Genomic DNA, 19,244 nt, shown 5'->3' on the forward strand with positions numbered 1-19,244 from the left:
AAAATGGAGACAGCACCACGGGTAACATAAGACCACTATGAGGGTCAGCCTTTCACTTACAAATTCAGTGAGCCTTCACACAGCACAGGTCAAGTCCTCTAACTTCTCTCCCTTTCTACCACGGCTACTCCCTGCCATCACTCTCCCTGCTCCAGTTTGTGCCCTCCTACTTTCCATTTCCCTCACAGTGATTGTTTATGTTTTACCATAAATTAACCTGTCAAATACTCCCAAAAGGGCAGAGTAAGAACTTGCACAAACCCATTGTTCCATAAAAACAATGAGAACACCAGCAAAAGTTGTCAAAATTAACTTCTTTAGAGCTCTGGAAATTAATCTATAGCTTGCAACAATTCCAAAAGTGTTTCTTCAAGAAAACCAACTAAATAAATAAGAACAGCAAGCCTTGTGTTAACTTGCATTGTTTCTATCCCATTTTTCCCAACTATATGATGAGGCCTGAAAACCAGCAGCCTTCAAACCATAATTGATATGAACACCAATAATTTAGGATTTAACGGAGGGGTTGGAATGGTTTGAAACTCCCAAAAACACCCCAGCCCTAGAAAATTACAACTGGGCAAACTGTCTGAAAGCTCTCTAGACAGTTCCATGCACAAGACTCTATTTGGCCTAACTGCAGAGAGCTCAGTGTGAACAGCTCTCTTTCCAAGGTGTTTGTCAAATAAATCGTGTAAAGGATAGTGTAATGAAAAACGTTCAAGGAAAAAAAACTGGAGAATAAGGTGTTCATAGGACTCTTTGAAAAACTCCAACATATTCCTGGAAATCTAGCAAAAGTACAGAGCTGTGTGCATGCACAAGAATGATCTGAGAAGGTCCTAAATCTTTTCACTTGGGCTAACGGTAACATTGTTTCCACACAAATAGGAAGTAAAGTCTCAAACAGAGCTGTAAACTGCCAGGGGTGCTGAGGGTATGCCCCAACACACATGAGTTTCTTTAACAAAGGCTGGAAGACTTACTAGTTCAAGCCATTTAGGAAATTCTCTGTCATATTATTATCTGACTACTAAGCCAGTAAGACTTTAGTGGCTGCAGATGACAATGAACACAGACTTAAAGAACAGATGAAGGAAATCCATTAACACGCAAAAGGCAAAAACAACAACAAACAGCAAAATTTTAAAAAGAAAACCTCTAGGGAAGGGGGGGTGGTTCTGATTTCCAAAGTTGCCACATTCTAACTTAAAATGTCCAAATCTCAAGAAAAAAAATGACACAAAAACAGAAACAAGTATGCCCCATATACTGAGGGAAAATGTGGTAAACAGAAACCAAAGAAATAAAAAAGTTGGCTTTAGTACACAAATTCAATCAAGGTCTGGGGGTATAGCTCAGGGGTACAGCACCTGCCTAACATGCATGAGGCTCTGGGTTTGATCCACAGTTATTATAAACATGTTCAAATAACTACAAGACACAATATCTAAAGAACTAAAGAGGGCTAGGAATGTAGCTCAGTGGTACAGTGGCTCATCTACCATGTGTGAGGCCCTGGGTTCAATTCCTAGACCATGTATACAAACACAAGAGAATTAAAGACAAATATGAGCCTGATTTCTACAGAATAAAGAAATATCGTTTCAATGAAGAGATAGAGGCTGAGCACGGTGGTGCATGCCTGTAATCCCAGAACTTGGTGATATAGAACCTTTAGATTATATAGGGGAAATAAATGTAATTCCTAACCTGCTAGATGTTCAATATGCTGAGTGTGTGTTCCCCAAAATCAAAGAGTGAATTTTAAGGGACAATGGAGTTTAAGAGGAGGAAATTTTATTGAAAGACAGCTGCTAAGAGACACAGAAGGGGACCCTAGCAGGTTGCCAACTGATCCACCTCTTAAAGGAAGTTTTATAGAGCAAAATCGTGAGGTAGACACCAGACGGGTACAATGTGAGACAAAACTATGATCAACCAATAAGATTACAAGTATAGCCACTTAGGTAATGTTAATCTTTTGTTCTTTCCATGTACACTTGCCATGTGATTTGTTCCCCAAAGACACAATAGCAAGTGTACATGGAAAGAACAAAACTTTTCAGGAAAGGATGGGTCCAGGGTTCTTGGTCACCCACCAAGGTGACTGATATCTAGCTAGACTTTATTGTACCAGGTGTTACCACTTATCCCTTGAAAAGGCATGTAGGCCTGGTCATTCCATCTTTATCTTTAGGCTTAGACTCCAACAGATGCACCTCTGGTCACATTTTTAATGTGTTTTTATCTTTTCTATTGACTCTCTCGAGGACCTAACCCTGTCTGATTGCCTGTACTATTTCTACCTAACTTAGCTATCTATAATATTGGGAAGTTAAGGTAATAGGATTGCCATGAGTTTGAGGCCAGCCTAGGCTATACAGTGAATTCAAAGCCAGTCTAAACTACAAAGGGAGACCCTATCTCAAAAAATCAAAACTAAATAAATAAATAGATCAAAATTGTATATATTTTTATTTTTCTAATTTTTATTAGTAAATGTTTGCAGTACATGATCACATTCATCATGAGGGGTTGGTAAGTGTATGTAACACATCTAAATTCTTTTTGCTTCCCATTCTTTTTTTAAAAAAACAAACAGGAATTCTGGAATTAAAAAACATTTATAACTAGCTAGACATGGTGGTGCACACCTATAATCCCAGCACTTGGAAGGCTGAGGCAAGAGGACCACTGTGATTTCACAGCTAACCTGGGCTATATAGTGAATTTAAAGCCAGCCCGCACTTTATGTCTCAAAAACAAAAACAAACTATAATTGAAAAAGAAAAATTCACCAGATAGGCTCAATAATATATTTAAAAGGAAATAAAGGGGTTGGGGATTTAGCTCAGTGACACAGCATCTGCCTGGCAAGCGCAAGGTCGTGAGTTCAATTCCTGGTACCGGAAAAAAACAAATAAATAAAGAAAGAAAAGAAAAGAAAAGAAAAGAAAACTAAATAAATCTAAGGTTAATTTCTGGGGAACAGAAAAAAAAAAAAAATACCAAAAATGAACAGAAAGTCAGAAAACAGTGGAACACCATCAAGCATTCCAACCTATGCATAATGGGACTCAAAAGGATTGGAAGAGTGAGAAAAGTACAGAAAGAGCATTTAAAGAGATGGTGGCTGAAAATCTCCCAAATCTTATGAAAAATATCACACATTCAACAGGTTCTACTAACTCCAAGTAGGTTAAACTACAGTACATACCTAGATACATGATGCTCAAATGGTCAAAAACCAAAAACAGAAAAATCTGAAAGCAGGAAGAGACATATGACTAATCACATACCAAAAAAATAATTATCTGTAAAATTAACAAATGAATCACTGGTCGTTTGAGAAATGCAAGTTAAACAACACTGAGAGTTCTTCTCACCCCAGAAAGAATGGCTATCATCAATAAATCAACAATAACAAATGCTGGAGAGGCTGTAGAGAAAAAGGAACCCTTCTCCATTATTGGTGGGGAGAGTAAAGTGGTACAAACACTATGGAAATCAGTATGGAGATGCTTCAAAAAACTAAAACTACAGGTTCCATTTGACCCATCTATGACCCTTCTAGGTATCTTCCTAAAAGAGTTAAAAGAATCATGTCACACTGATATATGCATATCCATGTTTATAGCAGCACAATTTATAACATTTAAATCTTGGAAACAGCCTATCCACCCAACAACACATGGATAAAGAAAACATGGTATTTACATACAATGGAGTACCACTCTGCCATAAAGAAGAATAAGCTGTAGGCATTTTTAGATAAATGGATGCACTTCAAGACCATAATTTTAAGTGAAATAAATCAGACACATAAGTTTCTCTTGTGTGAGAAACACGAATATTACATAAATAAGGAGCATAATGCAGGACAAATACTGGGAAGTAAGAACATGTTCCAATGGGACAGGGAGCAAGGGAAGGGGGGAAGGGAAGAAGGGAAAAAGGATTAAAAAAGAGAAAATGGAAAGAAAAAATGGAAACAAAGTTTTTATAAATGGACAGAGGAAGAGGAATTGAAGGGAAGGAAAGGTAGAATTACAATATATTATGTACAGGGACAGATTCCCTATGATGGATGTGATCATTATGTATGGCAACTATTTACTAATAAAAATGAATAAATTAAAATTTTAAAATATCCACAAAGAATATTTCAGATAAAAAATTAACAATTGACAAAGATTCTAAAAGGTAGTGGGGATGACCTATTTAAAGGACTAAAAAGAAAATGCCCAACCAAAAATTCTATATCCAGAAAAATCATCCTTCAAAACTGAGGAGGAACTGGGGGCAATCTGGCTGCAACATCTGTCACCCCATTGATTGCCAGGGTTGACTCACCTGATCTGGCTGGCTAGAAGGTGTTTCCTTCCTCCCTCAACACCCCACGTACAATACTCCCAAAGCTGCGCACTTAGTGGAAGAGGACAACCACCCCCAATGGAGGACCAGTCTCCATCAAGGGTGTAGAACAGCTGTGCTTTCTTCCTAGAACCTCCAACTAAGCTCTCAAAATTGAAGAGAAAATTGAGATACTCTGAGATGACAAAAACAAAGAATTTAGACTAGAAATCCTGCTTTACAAGAAATATTAAAGGAAGTCTTTCAGGCTGAAATAAAAGGACAATAGACAGTGATTTGAAACCATATTAAAAAATAAAGAGGATACAGGTTACTGTGTAGTGATGCACACCTGTAATCCCAGCTACTCAGTAGGTTGAGGCAGGAGGATCACAAGCTTGAAGCCAACATCAACAATTTAGCAAGGCCTTGTCTCAAAATAAAATAAAAAGGGGTGTGGTGGCAGGATGTAGACCACTACAAAGCAGCCCTGAGCAGGACTTAAATTAACCCACTGACTTTTCATGTTTACTTGGGAGTCTGTCCAAGGCCTAGGCTCCTTGTCTGGAGATGGACGATGGATGGTGGACTCAAAGTAATTGAACCTCAGTGAGTCACTAATCCCTACTAAGACCTGTAATGGAGGATGAAGCGGGAAAGCCTCAAAGGATAAGACAAGATCACAGCCAAGGACACCTGGATCCAACCTCAACTAGATAAAGACTGTAGCCTCAGGCATCTCGCTCCTGGGTGGTTTAACTTAATACCTTACTTGGAGAAGTCCTTGAGTGGTTCTGTCTTTCTTGAGTGCTCCCCTCCCTTCTTTTGATAACTAAATACATATGGGCCACCCAGAGAAAGTCATGGGTTTAGCCCTGAGAGAATCCTGAATTCAGTGAGAGGGCTTTGATCCTCCTGAAGCTCTGAAATCATTCCATTATCCTCTTTTTATTTAGTCTTTGCTGTACACTCATTTGGGAGATTATGGACCTGATCAGCCCACATGAACTAAAGGATATAATTAACCCAACAGTGGTACATGCCTGTAATCTCAGCACCATGGAGGCTGAGGCAGAAGGACCACAATGAGTTCAAGGCCAGCCTGCACTATGTAGCAAGAGCCAAAAAACTAAATAAAATAAAATAAAGACAACACGTATAATCCCAGAAGTGGGGAGGTTGAGGCAGTAGAATCACCATGAGTTTGAGACCAGCCTGGGCTACATAGTAAGTTTGAGGTCAGCCTGGGCTATATAGCGAGACCCTGTTTCAAAAAACAAAACAAAACAAAACAACTCTCAAACAATATTTCGCTGATTTTTCTTTTTTTTTCTTTTCCTTAAATTGGCAAACTGACCTTTTGTCGTTATTTTGGTGTTCTACCTATTGTCCATGATTAAAATATACATATTGTAGGTCTACCCTTGTAATCACTAGGTTTTCCCTCTATAACAAATCACTCTGAAACTTAGTGGCTTAAAATAACAACCATTTATTTTGCTCAAGATTGGCTCTTCTGAACTGTGCTGGCCAAGCTGATCTCTGCTGGACTTGCTCAGAAGTTTGAGATCAAATAGAAGTTTGGCTGGTGGTTCAATTATCTAAGATAGTGTAACCACATTTTTGGCAGTCAATGTGCTGTTGCCCAGGGGAACAGTGGCAACTGAGCCACATGTCTCTCATTATCCGGCAGGCTTTTCTGGGCTTCTTGGCATGGCATTTGTACGATTCTAAGAGGCTTCAAAGGAGCACAAACAAGTGCACAGCACTTTTTAAGTCTGTTTGTACCACATTTGATATCGTCCCATTGGCCAAAGCAATTCACCTGGGCAACCCCAGAACCACTGTAGGAGGGGATTATGGAATGGGGCATAGACATATACGGGGAAGAATTCACGGCCAGTCTTGCAATTTGCCACAATATTCTTTGTCAGATCAAATATATTCTACAATAAATATTCATGTGTCTTCATTACTAGAACAAATTCCTTCTTAGTTGTATCTATTTGTCTTGGTGATATGAAAATTTTCTTGAATCATATTTTTTAGGCAAGTCAGTTATAGTTATTGTCATCTTATTGTGAGTTATGAGTCACAGAAAATGGTTATGTTCTTTAAGGATACTAGAGAAAGAAAACTCAAAGGAATGATAAATTTTCATATAGTACATAGGGGAAGATTTTACATTATTAATTAATGTGCATTATTAAATATTATTAATTTTATTAATTAATTTTAAAGTACATTATTAAATATGTCCTCTTTCTGCATAGATTTAAAGCTCTTCCTATATTCTCATTTATTGATTATATCTGATGACATTATCCTGTTACCCAGTTTTAATACCTGCCACCAAGTTTAATACCTGAATACAAACATAAATATCTTATTTGTCAATTATTGTACCTGATGAGAGAGTTACTACACATAAGGAAAAAATATTAAAACATATCTTGGTTTCATGTTTCCCTTTGGTTTACCTAGGAATAAAATATAATAGCTTTCTTTTTACCACAGAAATCTCTTATCCTTTTATTTGTTGTTATCAATTTTTATGCTCACATTAATAATATGACATATATTATTACCCTAAATTTATAAAAGAGAACATTTATACTTATCGTGATAGACTAAATAACTTGCTTAAGACATTTGTCTATTAGCTGCAAGAGCAGGACGTTAGCCCATGTCTGTGTGACTCTAAGTATGATTCAACAATCATTCACAATAGTAATTGAAAGTAACACCTTCCACTTGATTAAGGGCATCATCATCAACAATGAAAAGCCAGTCTGGGAAATTAGCAAGAACCTGTCTCCCAAAAAAAAGGATGAGTGCTAGGTGGAGGGTGACTGGGGACATAGCTAGCATGTCCAAGGTCCTAGGTTTAACCCCCAGTACTACCAAAAACCAACCTACTAGAACTCTAAATTATCATGGTCACATAACACGAAGTATAAAAATATGTGGTACTCATATAAATTCACAATGAAATGCTAGAAACTTATAATTTTTCATTCCATTTATTACAGCATTTTTTAAAAATCTCATGCCAGTTACTATGATACATGCCTATAGTCTCAGCTACTTGGGAGGAGGATGGCTTGAGTCCACAGTCCCGGAGGTCCAGGCCTGCATGGATAATATAGTGAAACCCTATCTCAAAAAACAAAACCAAAACTTTGGAATAAATTTAAAACAAAGAAATATGCAACAATGAAACCCACAGAAAACTTGCAAAAAAAATGTTTAAAGGCCTAAGAAAATGGAAAGGTATTCCAAGTTCACATATTGAAAGGTTCAATAATGTTAAGATGGCAATGCTCTCCAAATTGGTCTAAAAATTCAATGAAGTCATCTTAATTTCCCAGCAGGCTTTTTGAATATCTGATTCTACAACTTATATGGAAATATAAAAACAAAAAATAGAATAAACAACTTGGGAAAAGAACAAGGTTGGAGGACTTACTATAAATCTGCATAATTAAGGCATTATGGTTAAGGCATAATAATAGATACACATATCAATGAAATAAAATAGAGAATATAGTAATATCCTCGTACTTATCTCGTTAAATGGTATACATGGTCTGAACTTACAATGGTTCAAATTAGGATTTTTTTGACTTCCTAATAATCCAAAAGTTATATACATTTAGTTGTAAACATATTTTAAATTTTGAATTTTCATCTTTTCACAGGCTAACAATGTAGAGTAGATACTAGCTGAAATGCTAAGTATTGGTAACAAGCCACAGTTCCTATTAGCCACAAAATTATGAGGATATATAACCTCCTGGTGTATCCTGTACCTTTTGGTATGTTGCCAGTGTTTTTTTAATATAGAAATTCAATAAATTACATGAGATATTCAACATTTTATTATAAAATAGGCCTTGTATTAGATAAATTTGTCAAACTGTAGGTCAGTGTAAGTGTTCTGAACACATTTAAGGTAAACCAAGCAATATTTTGTAGTGCAGTTTTCTACTTTGGTTCTTGGTTTTAGGGGCATACGGTTTGGGATATTTTTGGTTTTGGTCTTGGTTTTGGTTTTTGGTTTTTTGGTTTTCTGAGACAAGGTCTCACTATGTAGTTCAGACTGCCCTTGAATTCACTATGCAGGGTTGTTTGACTTAAGCTATTTTCAGCTTAAGATGCTTGCTAAGACATAACCTTATAAAAGTTGAGAAGCATCTGTATGTACAAAACAAAGACAACAACTCAAGGTTTGCAATATTCAAAGGAAACAGAGATGATTCAATGACTCATTAGAAAAAAATAAAATTTCCCTGAGTACACACATTCTGAAAACAAACAGGTATTGATAGAGTAAAATTATTTAATGTTAAACTGAAAGACAGAAACATGATCATTATCCCCAATTTAAAAAGAGATATACAAAACCTAAATAATTAGAACGTATCCTATGAAGAGGTTGAGAGAAAAAACAAAATCTCAACTATACAGGAAAAGAAAAAACTGGAACAGAGAAAGCACACATCCAAAACATTAAAAAGGAAGTCAGTCACTAGTATATAAGCTTCATGAAGTCATTCTACATTTTGCTTAAGTACTGATTATTACAGTAGAAATGGTGCTGAATCAATGGAGTGTGACACTATAATAAGAAATCAACACAAAAGATTCTGTGGAAGTCAATAAAATTTCTACCTTTGGCCATTTGGGATTGAGAAGTCGGGCTTTGATTGCATCATCCAGTGCCTTGTCATACTGCTGGATTTTCATGTAGGCTGCAGATCTATTGCTGTATAAGATGCAGTTCTGAGGATCAACAGCCAGGGCTTCATTATACAGAACAATAGCTGTGTGGAAATCTCCATCGTGACAGGCCTGGTTACTCTGACGAACTTTCTCAACAAATTCAGCTTTGCTCAGTACTGGTTCATCAGGACTTCTCCGGCCAATAGTCTTGGCACCAAAGAGAGGGATCTACAAACAAACAAATTTTGTCAAACGAAGTTCATATAATTCAGACAGTTCTTCTGTCTGAACTTCAGTACCTGAACATTCTGTACTACATTATAGTTGACCTTTGTGCCCTCAAAAACAATAAACCTCCCTGGAGGCAGACAATATACTGCCTGGAATACTGTACATATGCATATATATATATATGTTATATCCATATTGACATATGTACATCCTTGTTGACTAACAGAATGAATGAATCCAAAAGAATATTCAGGCTGTTCCTTGGCAATTTAGTTATGCTAGGGAAAAACCAAACTACAAACTTACGTTTTTAGTTTCATCATGATCTTAACTATATTACAACAGTTTTACTTCAAAAAATGATAAAAGGATACAGTTATCTCTGGATATAAGATTACGAAGTATTTTTACTTTGTGTGTGTATATATGTTACAGAGAATTGGACCCAAGGCCTTTACACAAAGCTACATTCCTAAGCCCTTTTTTTATTTTTTATTTTGAGACAGGGTCTCACTAAGTTGCCTAGGCTGGGCTCAGTCTTGTGATTCTCCTGCTTCAGCCTCCAAGTCTGAGGGCATGTGCTACTATGTCTAGTTTTATTTTTACTTTCTTAAATTTTTCTGTCTTAATCAAATGTTAGGCAATAAGTACATGCAAGTTTTAAAGTTAAATAAAATTAATAAACTTTTAAAAAATGCTTCAAAATGTACTATTGAATCTTTTTTGAAGGGATAAATTTGCTGACCATGACTTGGCTACTATCCTGAAATTTCAAAACCACCAGTTTAAAGAAAAAAGAAAAAAATCAGCTATAAAATGTATCCAGGCAGGGGCTGGGGATTTAGCTCAGCAGCAAAAGCACCTGCCAGGCATGCGCAAGGTCATGAGTTCGGTTCCCGGTACTGGAGAAAAAAAAAAAAAAAAAAAAAAAAAAAAAAGTATACAGGCAATTTAAGATCCATTTTTTATGTTGATTTTTTAAAAATCATTAAGTTTTATATGATTTTATGGCAGTAACTCTAAAACCAAAGGGAATGAATGAGTCAAGTGTTATTCATGTTTAAAACAAGAAAATTACAAATTGCACTAAGGTATAAAGAGAAGACATTTAACATAGTAGTAATTGGAAAAATACTTTATAATTCTAAGCATGTACGCCCTAAGCAAATAAATATAAAACATAATTTCCTAATCCACGTCTTCCTCTAAGACCAAGTCTAGTACCATCATTCAAAAGTGGAAGCATCTGATTTGATACAACATGCCAACATATACAAGCATACACTCCACACAGAGGTTTTTGCATTATAAAGAACAAATTGCACAAAAGCAAGGAGAAAAAAAAAATCTAATCTCCTACAGGGACAATCACTATTTTTCTTCTGCTTACAGGGATATTATGCCCTGGACTTCTAGGAAAATTCAAAACACTAAAATATTCTAGAAGTTTCAAATATCTGTGTTCAAGTTTCCTCAACTTCCTCATCCTGGAAGTGGATAACTAGTAACATATTTAAATTTGTTTTTAGCTGGGTGTGGTAGCACATTCCTGTAATCCCAGTACTCTGGGAGGATGAGGCAGGAAGAGCACAAATTCAAGCACAGCCTGAACAACTTAACAATTTAGCAAGATCTTGTCTCAAAAAAAAAGAAAGGAAGGAAGGAAGAAAGAGAAGAGAAAAGAAAAAGGAAAAGTGAAAAGAAAAAAGAAAAGACAAGAAAACAGAAAAGAAAGGGCTGGGGATGCTTGAATTTGCACTTCTCTTGTCCTCTTCAGGAGGGGTGCAAGGATTACAGACATGTGCCACAACTTGGCTAAAAGACATTTTTTTTTTTTTTTGAGACAGGGTCTCGCTATGCAGGTCAGGCTGGTCTCGAGCTCACTTTGTAGCCCAAGCTGGTCTCGAACTCGTAACGATCCTCCTGCCTCAGCCTCCCGAGTGTTGGGATTACAGGTGTGTGCCACCGCACCCGCCTTTAAAAGATTTTTTTTATTAAAAGATTTTTTTAAATTATGATTTTGAAACATGTTGCTTAAAAGTTAATAAACAGGGCTGGGGATATGGCTCAGAGGCACAAGTGCCTGCCTGGCAAGGGCAAGGTTCTGAGTTCAATTCCAGGTACAAAAAAAAAAAAAATTAATAAACAGATTATATCACATTTACAAAAAACAGGATTTTCCAAAGTAGTCTTGATTTTTAATTACTTTATCCCATCATCAAACAAATGTGTAAGGCATTGATTATATCATAAGTAAGACTGATTTCACTTTGGAAAATTAGACATCATGACCATAATCAGCCACAAGTTATAGCAATAACTTCTATTTTTCAACACTCAGGGGCATGACATTAAAAACAGCAATAACAGACTTTAAAAGAAAAATAAAATTATTAGGTTCATAGGTAGCCTAAAAGTGAAAAAGGCATAATCCTACTATTGCAGTGTTCCCTACATCTTAGAATGGCAAAGTAATAATTTTGATTCAGTGGAAACAGAGATAAGAATCAGATTAAATTAAGAAAAGATCCTCTGAGCGTGGTGGTGCATATTTGTAATCATAGCACTCAGGAGGCTGAGGCAGGAAGACTGCCACAAATTCCAGGCTAGCCTTGGCTATATAGTGAGTTCGAAGCCAGCCTAAACTATAGTGAGACACTGTCTCAAAAAAAAAAAAAAAAGAAAGAAAGAAAATAGAAAGAAAGAAAAAAATGGTCTGCATTCTATTATCTCAGTGTATAGCCATATAAAGTAACATTTTGCTAGGCATGGTGGCACACACCTGTAATCCCAGCACTGGGAGGCTGAGGCAGGAGTATTGCTGTGAGCTCAAGGACATCCTAGGCTACATAGTAAGCTCAAGGCCAGTATACACTACATATTGAGACCTTCTCTCAAATAAATACATACATACATAGTGAGACCTTGTCTCAAATACATATATACATACAGGGGCTGGGGATTTAGCTCAGCAGCACAGCACCTGCTTAGCAAGTGCAAGATCGTGAGTTTAATTCCTGGTACCGGAAGAAAACCAAAAAAACAAACAAACTAACATACATACATACAAACAAAATGCAGTGTAAGGAAACCTTAGGTCCTCATGATGTTGGAATGAACTAAATAAATTTCTTCTCTAGCTGAACATGGTGGTACATGCCTGTAATCCCAGCACTCTGGGAGGCTGAGACAGGAGGATTGCAAATTTAAGCCCAGCCTGGGCTATTTGGAAACTTAGCAATTTAGCAAAACTCTGTCTCAAAACAAAAAGTTAAAAAAAGGCTGAGGGGTATAGGTCAGCGTGAAATTCCTGAGTTCTGTCCTCTGTATTGCAAAAATAAATAATAAACAAACTTCCTTTTTTAGTGAAAGATTTCTAAGATCTCATTTGCACGTTGTCATTCTGTGAAGGGAGATATCACACATTATGAGAGCAAAGGACCTTTTTTGTACAGTGTGTTACATGACCAAAAATTGCTTAAAATACTCATGTAAACTATTAATAAGTCTTTAAAGAACAAAGAAAACACCACAGCAAGACAGCACTAGTACAGAAAGATTAAAAATACTATTGGGAGGCTGTGCAGAAGGATCACCCCAAGTTTGAGGCCAGCCTGGACTACATAGTGACTTTAAGGCTAGCCTGCACTACAGAGTGAGATCCTGTCTCAAAAACAACAATAATAAATGCTAGAGGAGAATTTCACCATCATCACCACCAAATATCCACAAATTTAACAGAAAAATGAGCCAGGTGTAGCGGCATACTTCTGTAATCACAGCACCTGGGAGGCTGAGGCAGGAGAATCACTTCTACTTTATCCTGGTGAATTCAATCTTTTTACATTCCATATGTGCAAGGAGTGATCACAAATATGGTGAATGTAAAAAACTTATTTCTATGAAAGACACATTGCTAGTAATCATTTTTAAAATATTCCCTCTCCCTTCAAATACACTTATCCCATTGTTCTCATCACTTTCTGAAGCAGTTCCGAAGTCTTCTTTCCTATCTTTAGTTACGTAGTTGTAACTCCCTCAATATTCTGAATCCATTGAAAATATTTATCTTCCATGGTTATTCTGACTTTGGGGAAAAGCCAGAAGTCACAAGGCTCCAGTTCTGGTGAATAAAGTGGGTAGGGACCCACCGTAACGTTTTTCATGAATCTGTCTTTCTGTTGAATGGCCCTCATCAGTAGCATTCACCATATTTTTTAATCAAACCTCATGAACACACTCATGAAAGAGTACCTCCATCAATTCCTGGTACAAAAGAAGGAAAGAGTACCTCCAAAACTGCTACAGAAAGTGGCAAGAACAGTAAAATAAGGGTGTTGAAAGGAAGTATTTTAAGGGGGAAGTTCATGGACATATGTCTTTTACTGTAATAAATTTTTTAACAATTTAATATTCACTATGTATTTTGATCATTTCTTGTGAGATTATACAGTATTTTTTTATGTCTGGATTATTTCACCTATCATGATGTCCTCTGGGTTTATCCATATTGTTGCAAATCACAGCACCTCCTTTCTTAAGGCTGAATAATATTTCATGTTCATATATACACTACTTTTTATTTATTAATTTATTGATGGGTATGTAGGATGTTTCTATATCTTAGTCATTGTGAATAATGCTACAATGAACAAGAGAGTCTAGGTGTCACTTTGAAACAGTAATTCTATTTCCTTCGGATATAAATCCAGAAGAGAGATAGTTGGATCATTCTGTACTTCTATTTTTAATTTCTTGAGGAACCTCCATATTGTTCTCCATAATGGTTGTGCTAATTTACATTCCCATCAGCAAGGTATAAAAGTTCCCTTTTCTCCAATTCCCTGCCAATAGGTGTTACATTCTGACTTTTCATAGTAGCCACCCTAACAGGTGTGAGATAATAACTTATAATGATTGTGATCTGCATTTTTCCAATCATTTGTGATGCTGAACACTTTTTCATATATCTGTTGACCATCTGTATGTCTTAGTAAAAATGTCTACCCAGGTAGCGTTTGCTTTTGGTTTTGTTGTTGTTCCAGTTTTGTACTTTCTTTTGCTATTAAATTCTGACTTCCTTACACACTTTTGGATATGTGGCTTACAAATATTTTCTAACATTCCATAGGTAGTCTTTTCATTTTGTTGATTATTTCCCCCGCTATATAAAAACATTTTGGTTTTACATAATCCCACTTGCTTTTATTGCCTGCAATTCTGATGTCATATCTAAGTCTTCAATCCACTTTGATTTGATTTTTGTGTATGACATAAGAATTCAATTCCTCTTTCTTTCCTTTTCCTTTTTTTTAACTGTTGAATTCTTTTCCACCATTAGTGGAGATATAGCTGTTGCATTTAGTATACATCAGCTGTAAATCAACACCTAATTGTCTTAATGTTTACACCAAATTGTGAATCTCTTCTCAAGGGTTAAGGGTGGCACATAATTGGTTGTTATGGTATGTTAATATACAGTCTGTCTTGGAGATACTGATGGAGACCACTACCTTATCTGAAAATGTTGGATTCATAGTAAGTGAATCTCTGTGAGTCACTAATCCTTACTAAAAGCTGTAGTGGTGGATGAAGCCTCAAAGGATAAGACAAGATCACAGCCAAGGACACCTGGATCAGATCTCAACTAGACAAAGACTATAGCCTCAGGCATCTCATTCTTCTATGGATTAACTTAATACCTTACTTAGAGAAGTCCTTGAGTGGTTCTGCCCTTCTTTGGCACTCTCCTCCCTTCTGATAACCAAATAAATATGGGCAACCCAGAGAAGGTCTTGGTCTTACCCCTGAGACAATTAAGAATTATGTGAGAGGGCTTTGATTCTCCTGGAGCCCTGAAATCATTCCATTTGCCCCTCTTTATTTAGCCTTCGCCGTACACTCGTTCAGGAGATTGCGAATCTGATCAGCCCACAATAACTAAGAGATATTATTAACCCCATATGATACTACTGTAGCTGATCTGTTTCATATTACCAGGGTTGCATATTTGTTGCTATTAATGCATTTACTCTGTAAGCCAACACCCAGATTATCTTTGTGACATGTAACAATACTAGAGTACATTCTCAGAAAACTCAGGTGTTGGGTCAATTGCTGTGTATCCTCCCCTGCCACATTAACTGAGGTGGTCGGATCTTGGGGCTAAGGCAAAGTATGTCACTGGACAGTGACTAATAAAGAGATCTCTACACAAGCAACCAAGTCTTCACACTGTAAGCATCCACAAACATCTGTACCCCCCCCCCAAAAAAAAACACATGATAAAACAAGGCAACAAAATGCCTCCCAAAACTCCCAACTCCCCTAAAGCCAATCAAAAGGGTTTTGAAGAGGAAAATAGGGTAAGTCACACACCAGAATACTTAAAAGGATAACAGAGGAGATTAGAAAACAGGTTAAAGAGGTACTCACCAGGATTACAGACAATATAAATAAACAGATAATGGAAAAATAACCAGAATGATCCAGGAGATCTCAGAGGACAGTTATAAAATGCTAGCTGAGCTAAACAAAAATGATACAATACAGGAACTAGTTTAGCAAACAATTAAGAGTCCATGAAAAGGTTTCAATCAGGAGACAAAAAATTGTAATGAGGCCAGGCATGGTTATGCACACCTGTAATCCCAGCACTGGGGAGGCTGAGGCAGGAGGACTGTTGCAAGTTTAAGACCAGCATGGGCTACAAAGTGAGCTCAAGGCCAGCATGAATTGCATAATGAGACCCGGTCTTGATAAAGGAAAAAAAAAAAGTTATATTGAAAGTATGGGGAGTACATGGGGAGCCACAGGCGGGGAGCGCCGGTCTTCTGACCAGCTGGCTCACTGCCTCGTAGGCGCCCGGAAGGAGGGGCCCAGGCGCATGGGAAGCCACAGGCGGGAGCACCAGTCTTCGGGCTGGCTCGCTCCCTGCCTCGAAGGCACCTGGAAGGAGGGGCCCACGAGCACGGGGAGCCATGGGCGGGGAGCAGCGGGGAGCACCGGTCTTCGGGCTGGCTCGCTCCCTGCCTGGTAGGCACCCAGAAGGAGGGCCCCCAGCGCAGGGGAAGCCACGCAGCGGCGAGCGCTAGGCCGGCCGCTGCCGCTCAATTGAGAACAACCATGACACAGAGAAACAATGACACAACTGGCCCACTATGCACTGACTGCAGTTGCCCACCCACGGATGTGTGTGAATCATTCAAACATGGAGAAACCCCTGGGAATACATGCCATGCAATGGGTCACTCTTGCTCCTGCCATTGAGAACCAGAAAGGTCCAGAGTCAGCGGAGGAGCAGCTGCTGAACAAGGACTTGGAGAACATGAGAATGTACACTAAGCCCGAGGAGTCAGAGGTCCTGTAGACTGGGGTCATGAGAGTTGCTTGGAAGCTGTAAACCAGGAGGACCTTGCACAATACCTGTGGAGACTCCCTGGAAGCCATTCTTCCCCTGACAGTACAGGCTGTGGTGGAGCTCCAGAGAAGTCTGCAACAGGATTCCTGCTGCCTGTGCTGACAGTTGGGGAGAGGACACTAACTGGTTGTGGGGTCCCAATGCGAAGGGAGGCTGAAGAGAAAATGCTACAAAAAATGGCTTTCACCCCAGATGGCTCACTTGATTTTTGACAACCTTAGGCTATAACTACTTGTTAGATCCTTCTTGTGTATCTCTGTCTTCCTGAGAAACCACTTCGAAGACACCACCATGTATTACGGCAGCCATTGATATTTTCCTACTAATCTATCCATAACTCCGCAATGTTTGTATTGTTCCTATCCTATTTTGTAAATGGACACATGTCTATTATTATATGTTTCCTACAACAATAATTGAGAAAAGTTAATGATTATTCAGTAGGTCACTCATGTATAGTTCTTTATTTTCTTTAGAAGCCACTTTGAAGATACCAAAGTATAGTACAACAACTATTGATAATCTCCTACCTCTTTTGTCTGTAACTCAGTATTATTTGTCTATTTGTTTTCCTGAGAAACTATCTTGTAGATAACAATATGTAAAACAATAACCATTGATAATTTCCTACCACTTTGTCTGTAATTTCGTAAGCCCTCCTATTATTATGTAATCCTTCTTTTACTCTTTAAAAGAAAAAAAAAAAAACAAAAAAAAACAAAAAAAGAAAGTATGGGGAGTAGAAGGAAGCAGTGTGTGAGGACAGATTTTCAGAACTAGAAGATAATGATGCCATCAAAGACCTACTACTCAAAGATACCTTAAAAGCAAGAAGAGAACATGAAAAGTTGATCCAACGCCTACTAGATGATGCAATGAAGACTAAATTAAGAATAATTAAAATAAATAAAAAATCAGAATGTAAGGGACGATGACTCTTAGCATATCATTTTAAGATAGAATAATTCTAGTCTTAATGCAAGCCTCAAAATGTGTCTTGAGAAACATCCCAGAGGGTTGTAGAGTTGTAAAGAGTTAACTGTGCAGTCCTGACTTAGCCCTGGAATGCTTCTCCAAAGACAAAGCACACCAGGGCCCAGATAACCACCTATGACCCTGCCTGCATTGTTTCATCCCTTCCCCGGGCCTAGATAAACATTGTAACCATAAAGGAAATATATGATTATCTAAAGGGGGACATATAGAACAGAGCACAGAAAGTATATATCATTGTGGTTGGGCTCATGACCGGAGCCTGACCTGGTTAGATGACACAAGGAAAACAACATGTGGCCAGGGCTACAACATTCCCATCAGTTACCATGGAAACCAAAAATGTATATAAGCTGGGAACAAAGGCAGGTCCACGCCCACTTCCCTGACTTGCAAGTCAGGATGAAAGGTGACCGGTCTAAATTAAAATTTTGTCTGTTCTCTTTGATCTCTTGCAGAATACAGCCCAAATTTTTGCCATAACAAGAAGACAACACAAATGGCATTTTTAAAAGCTTGTAATAATGGCAGAAAATGTCCCAAATACTCAGCAAAAAAAAATAAATATACAGAAAAGTGAGGCATGTAGAACACCAAATAGGCATGTAGAACACCAAATAGCCATGACTAAAAGAGAGCCTCTCTATGCCATATTATACTCAAGATAACAACAGACTCCATCACAGGGACCAAATCTTAAAAGCTTTAAGAGAAAAGCAACAAATCACATATAAAGGTAAACCCATTAGAATTACAGCAGACTTCACAACACAAACCTTAAAGGCCAGAAGAGCTTGGAGAGAAGTGTTTCAAGCCCTAAAACGTAACTTCTGACCTTGACTTACGTATCTTGCAAAACTTTCCTTCAAAACTGATGGAGAAATGAGAAGGAGCACCTCAAAAACTTCATGACCAATGGATGCACCTTGAAACTATACTCTTACATGAAATAAATGGGACATATATGTTCAAGCATCATGTGGCTTCTCTAATATGAGAAATCAAAAGTGGAAGTAAGGACCAAAATGTATAACAGATATTGTGAAATAGGAAGAAAATGTTCAAATGGGAAAGGGAACTAGGAAGAAGGGAAGGGGAAAAGAAGGAAGGGAAAAGGAAAAAAATAGAAGGGAAAAAGTGGAAACAAACCTTTGTAAATAAAGTGGGGAAGAGGGGCTGAAAGTAAGCGGAGGGAAAACGGGAAAAAACAGAATCAAGACATATCATTTACAGGTACAAACTCTATGTGATGAATGTTATCATTATGCATATCTAAGATGTACCAATAAAATTAGTTTTAAAAGACAAAGTAGTAATGCTAAGAAACTATTACACTTGATCTTAGCCAAAAGGCCGAGAAGCGATGCTAAGAAATTATTAAAAGAAATTCTGTAAACTGAATTCTATCAATTATTGCCTGCATTTAATAAATTTAAAGCTTGCCCCCCAAAAAATCTTCATGACCACTACACCAGCATTATAAAATGTCTCAAAGTTATCGTAGAAAGAGACAATGAAG

General features: G+C 37.5%; 1 protein-coding gene across 1 annotated transcript in view; it reads right to left on the reverse strand.

The window, feature by feature from the left end:
• Positions 1 to 19,244, reverse strand: part of Ttc28 (tetratricopeptide repeat domain 28) — a 641,970-nt gene that overhangs the window by 594,643 nt on the left and 28,083 nt on the right. The window contains exon 4 of the mRNA XM_013520304.1: positions 9,031 to 9,309. Coding sequence (XP_013375758.1) covers positions 9,031 to 9,309 — 279 coding nt within the window. The remainder of the gene's footprint in view (positions 1 to 9,030; positions 9,310 to 19,244) is intronic.

The sequence above is a fragment of the Chinchilla lanigera genome, unplaced genomic scaffold, assembly GCF_000276665.1.
Source record: "Chinchilla lanigera isolate Chin_1 unplaced genomic scaffold, ChiLan1.0 scaffold00054, whole genome shotgun sequence".
NCBI lineage: Eukaryota > Metazoa > Chordata > Mammalia > Rodentia > Chinchillidae > Chinchilla > Chinchilla lanigera.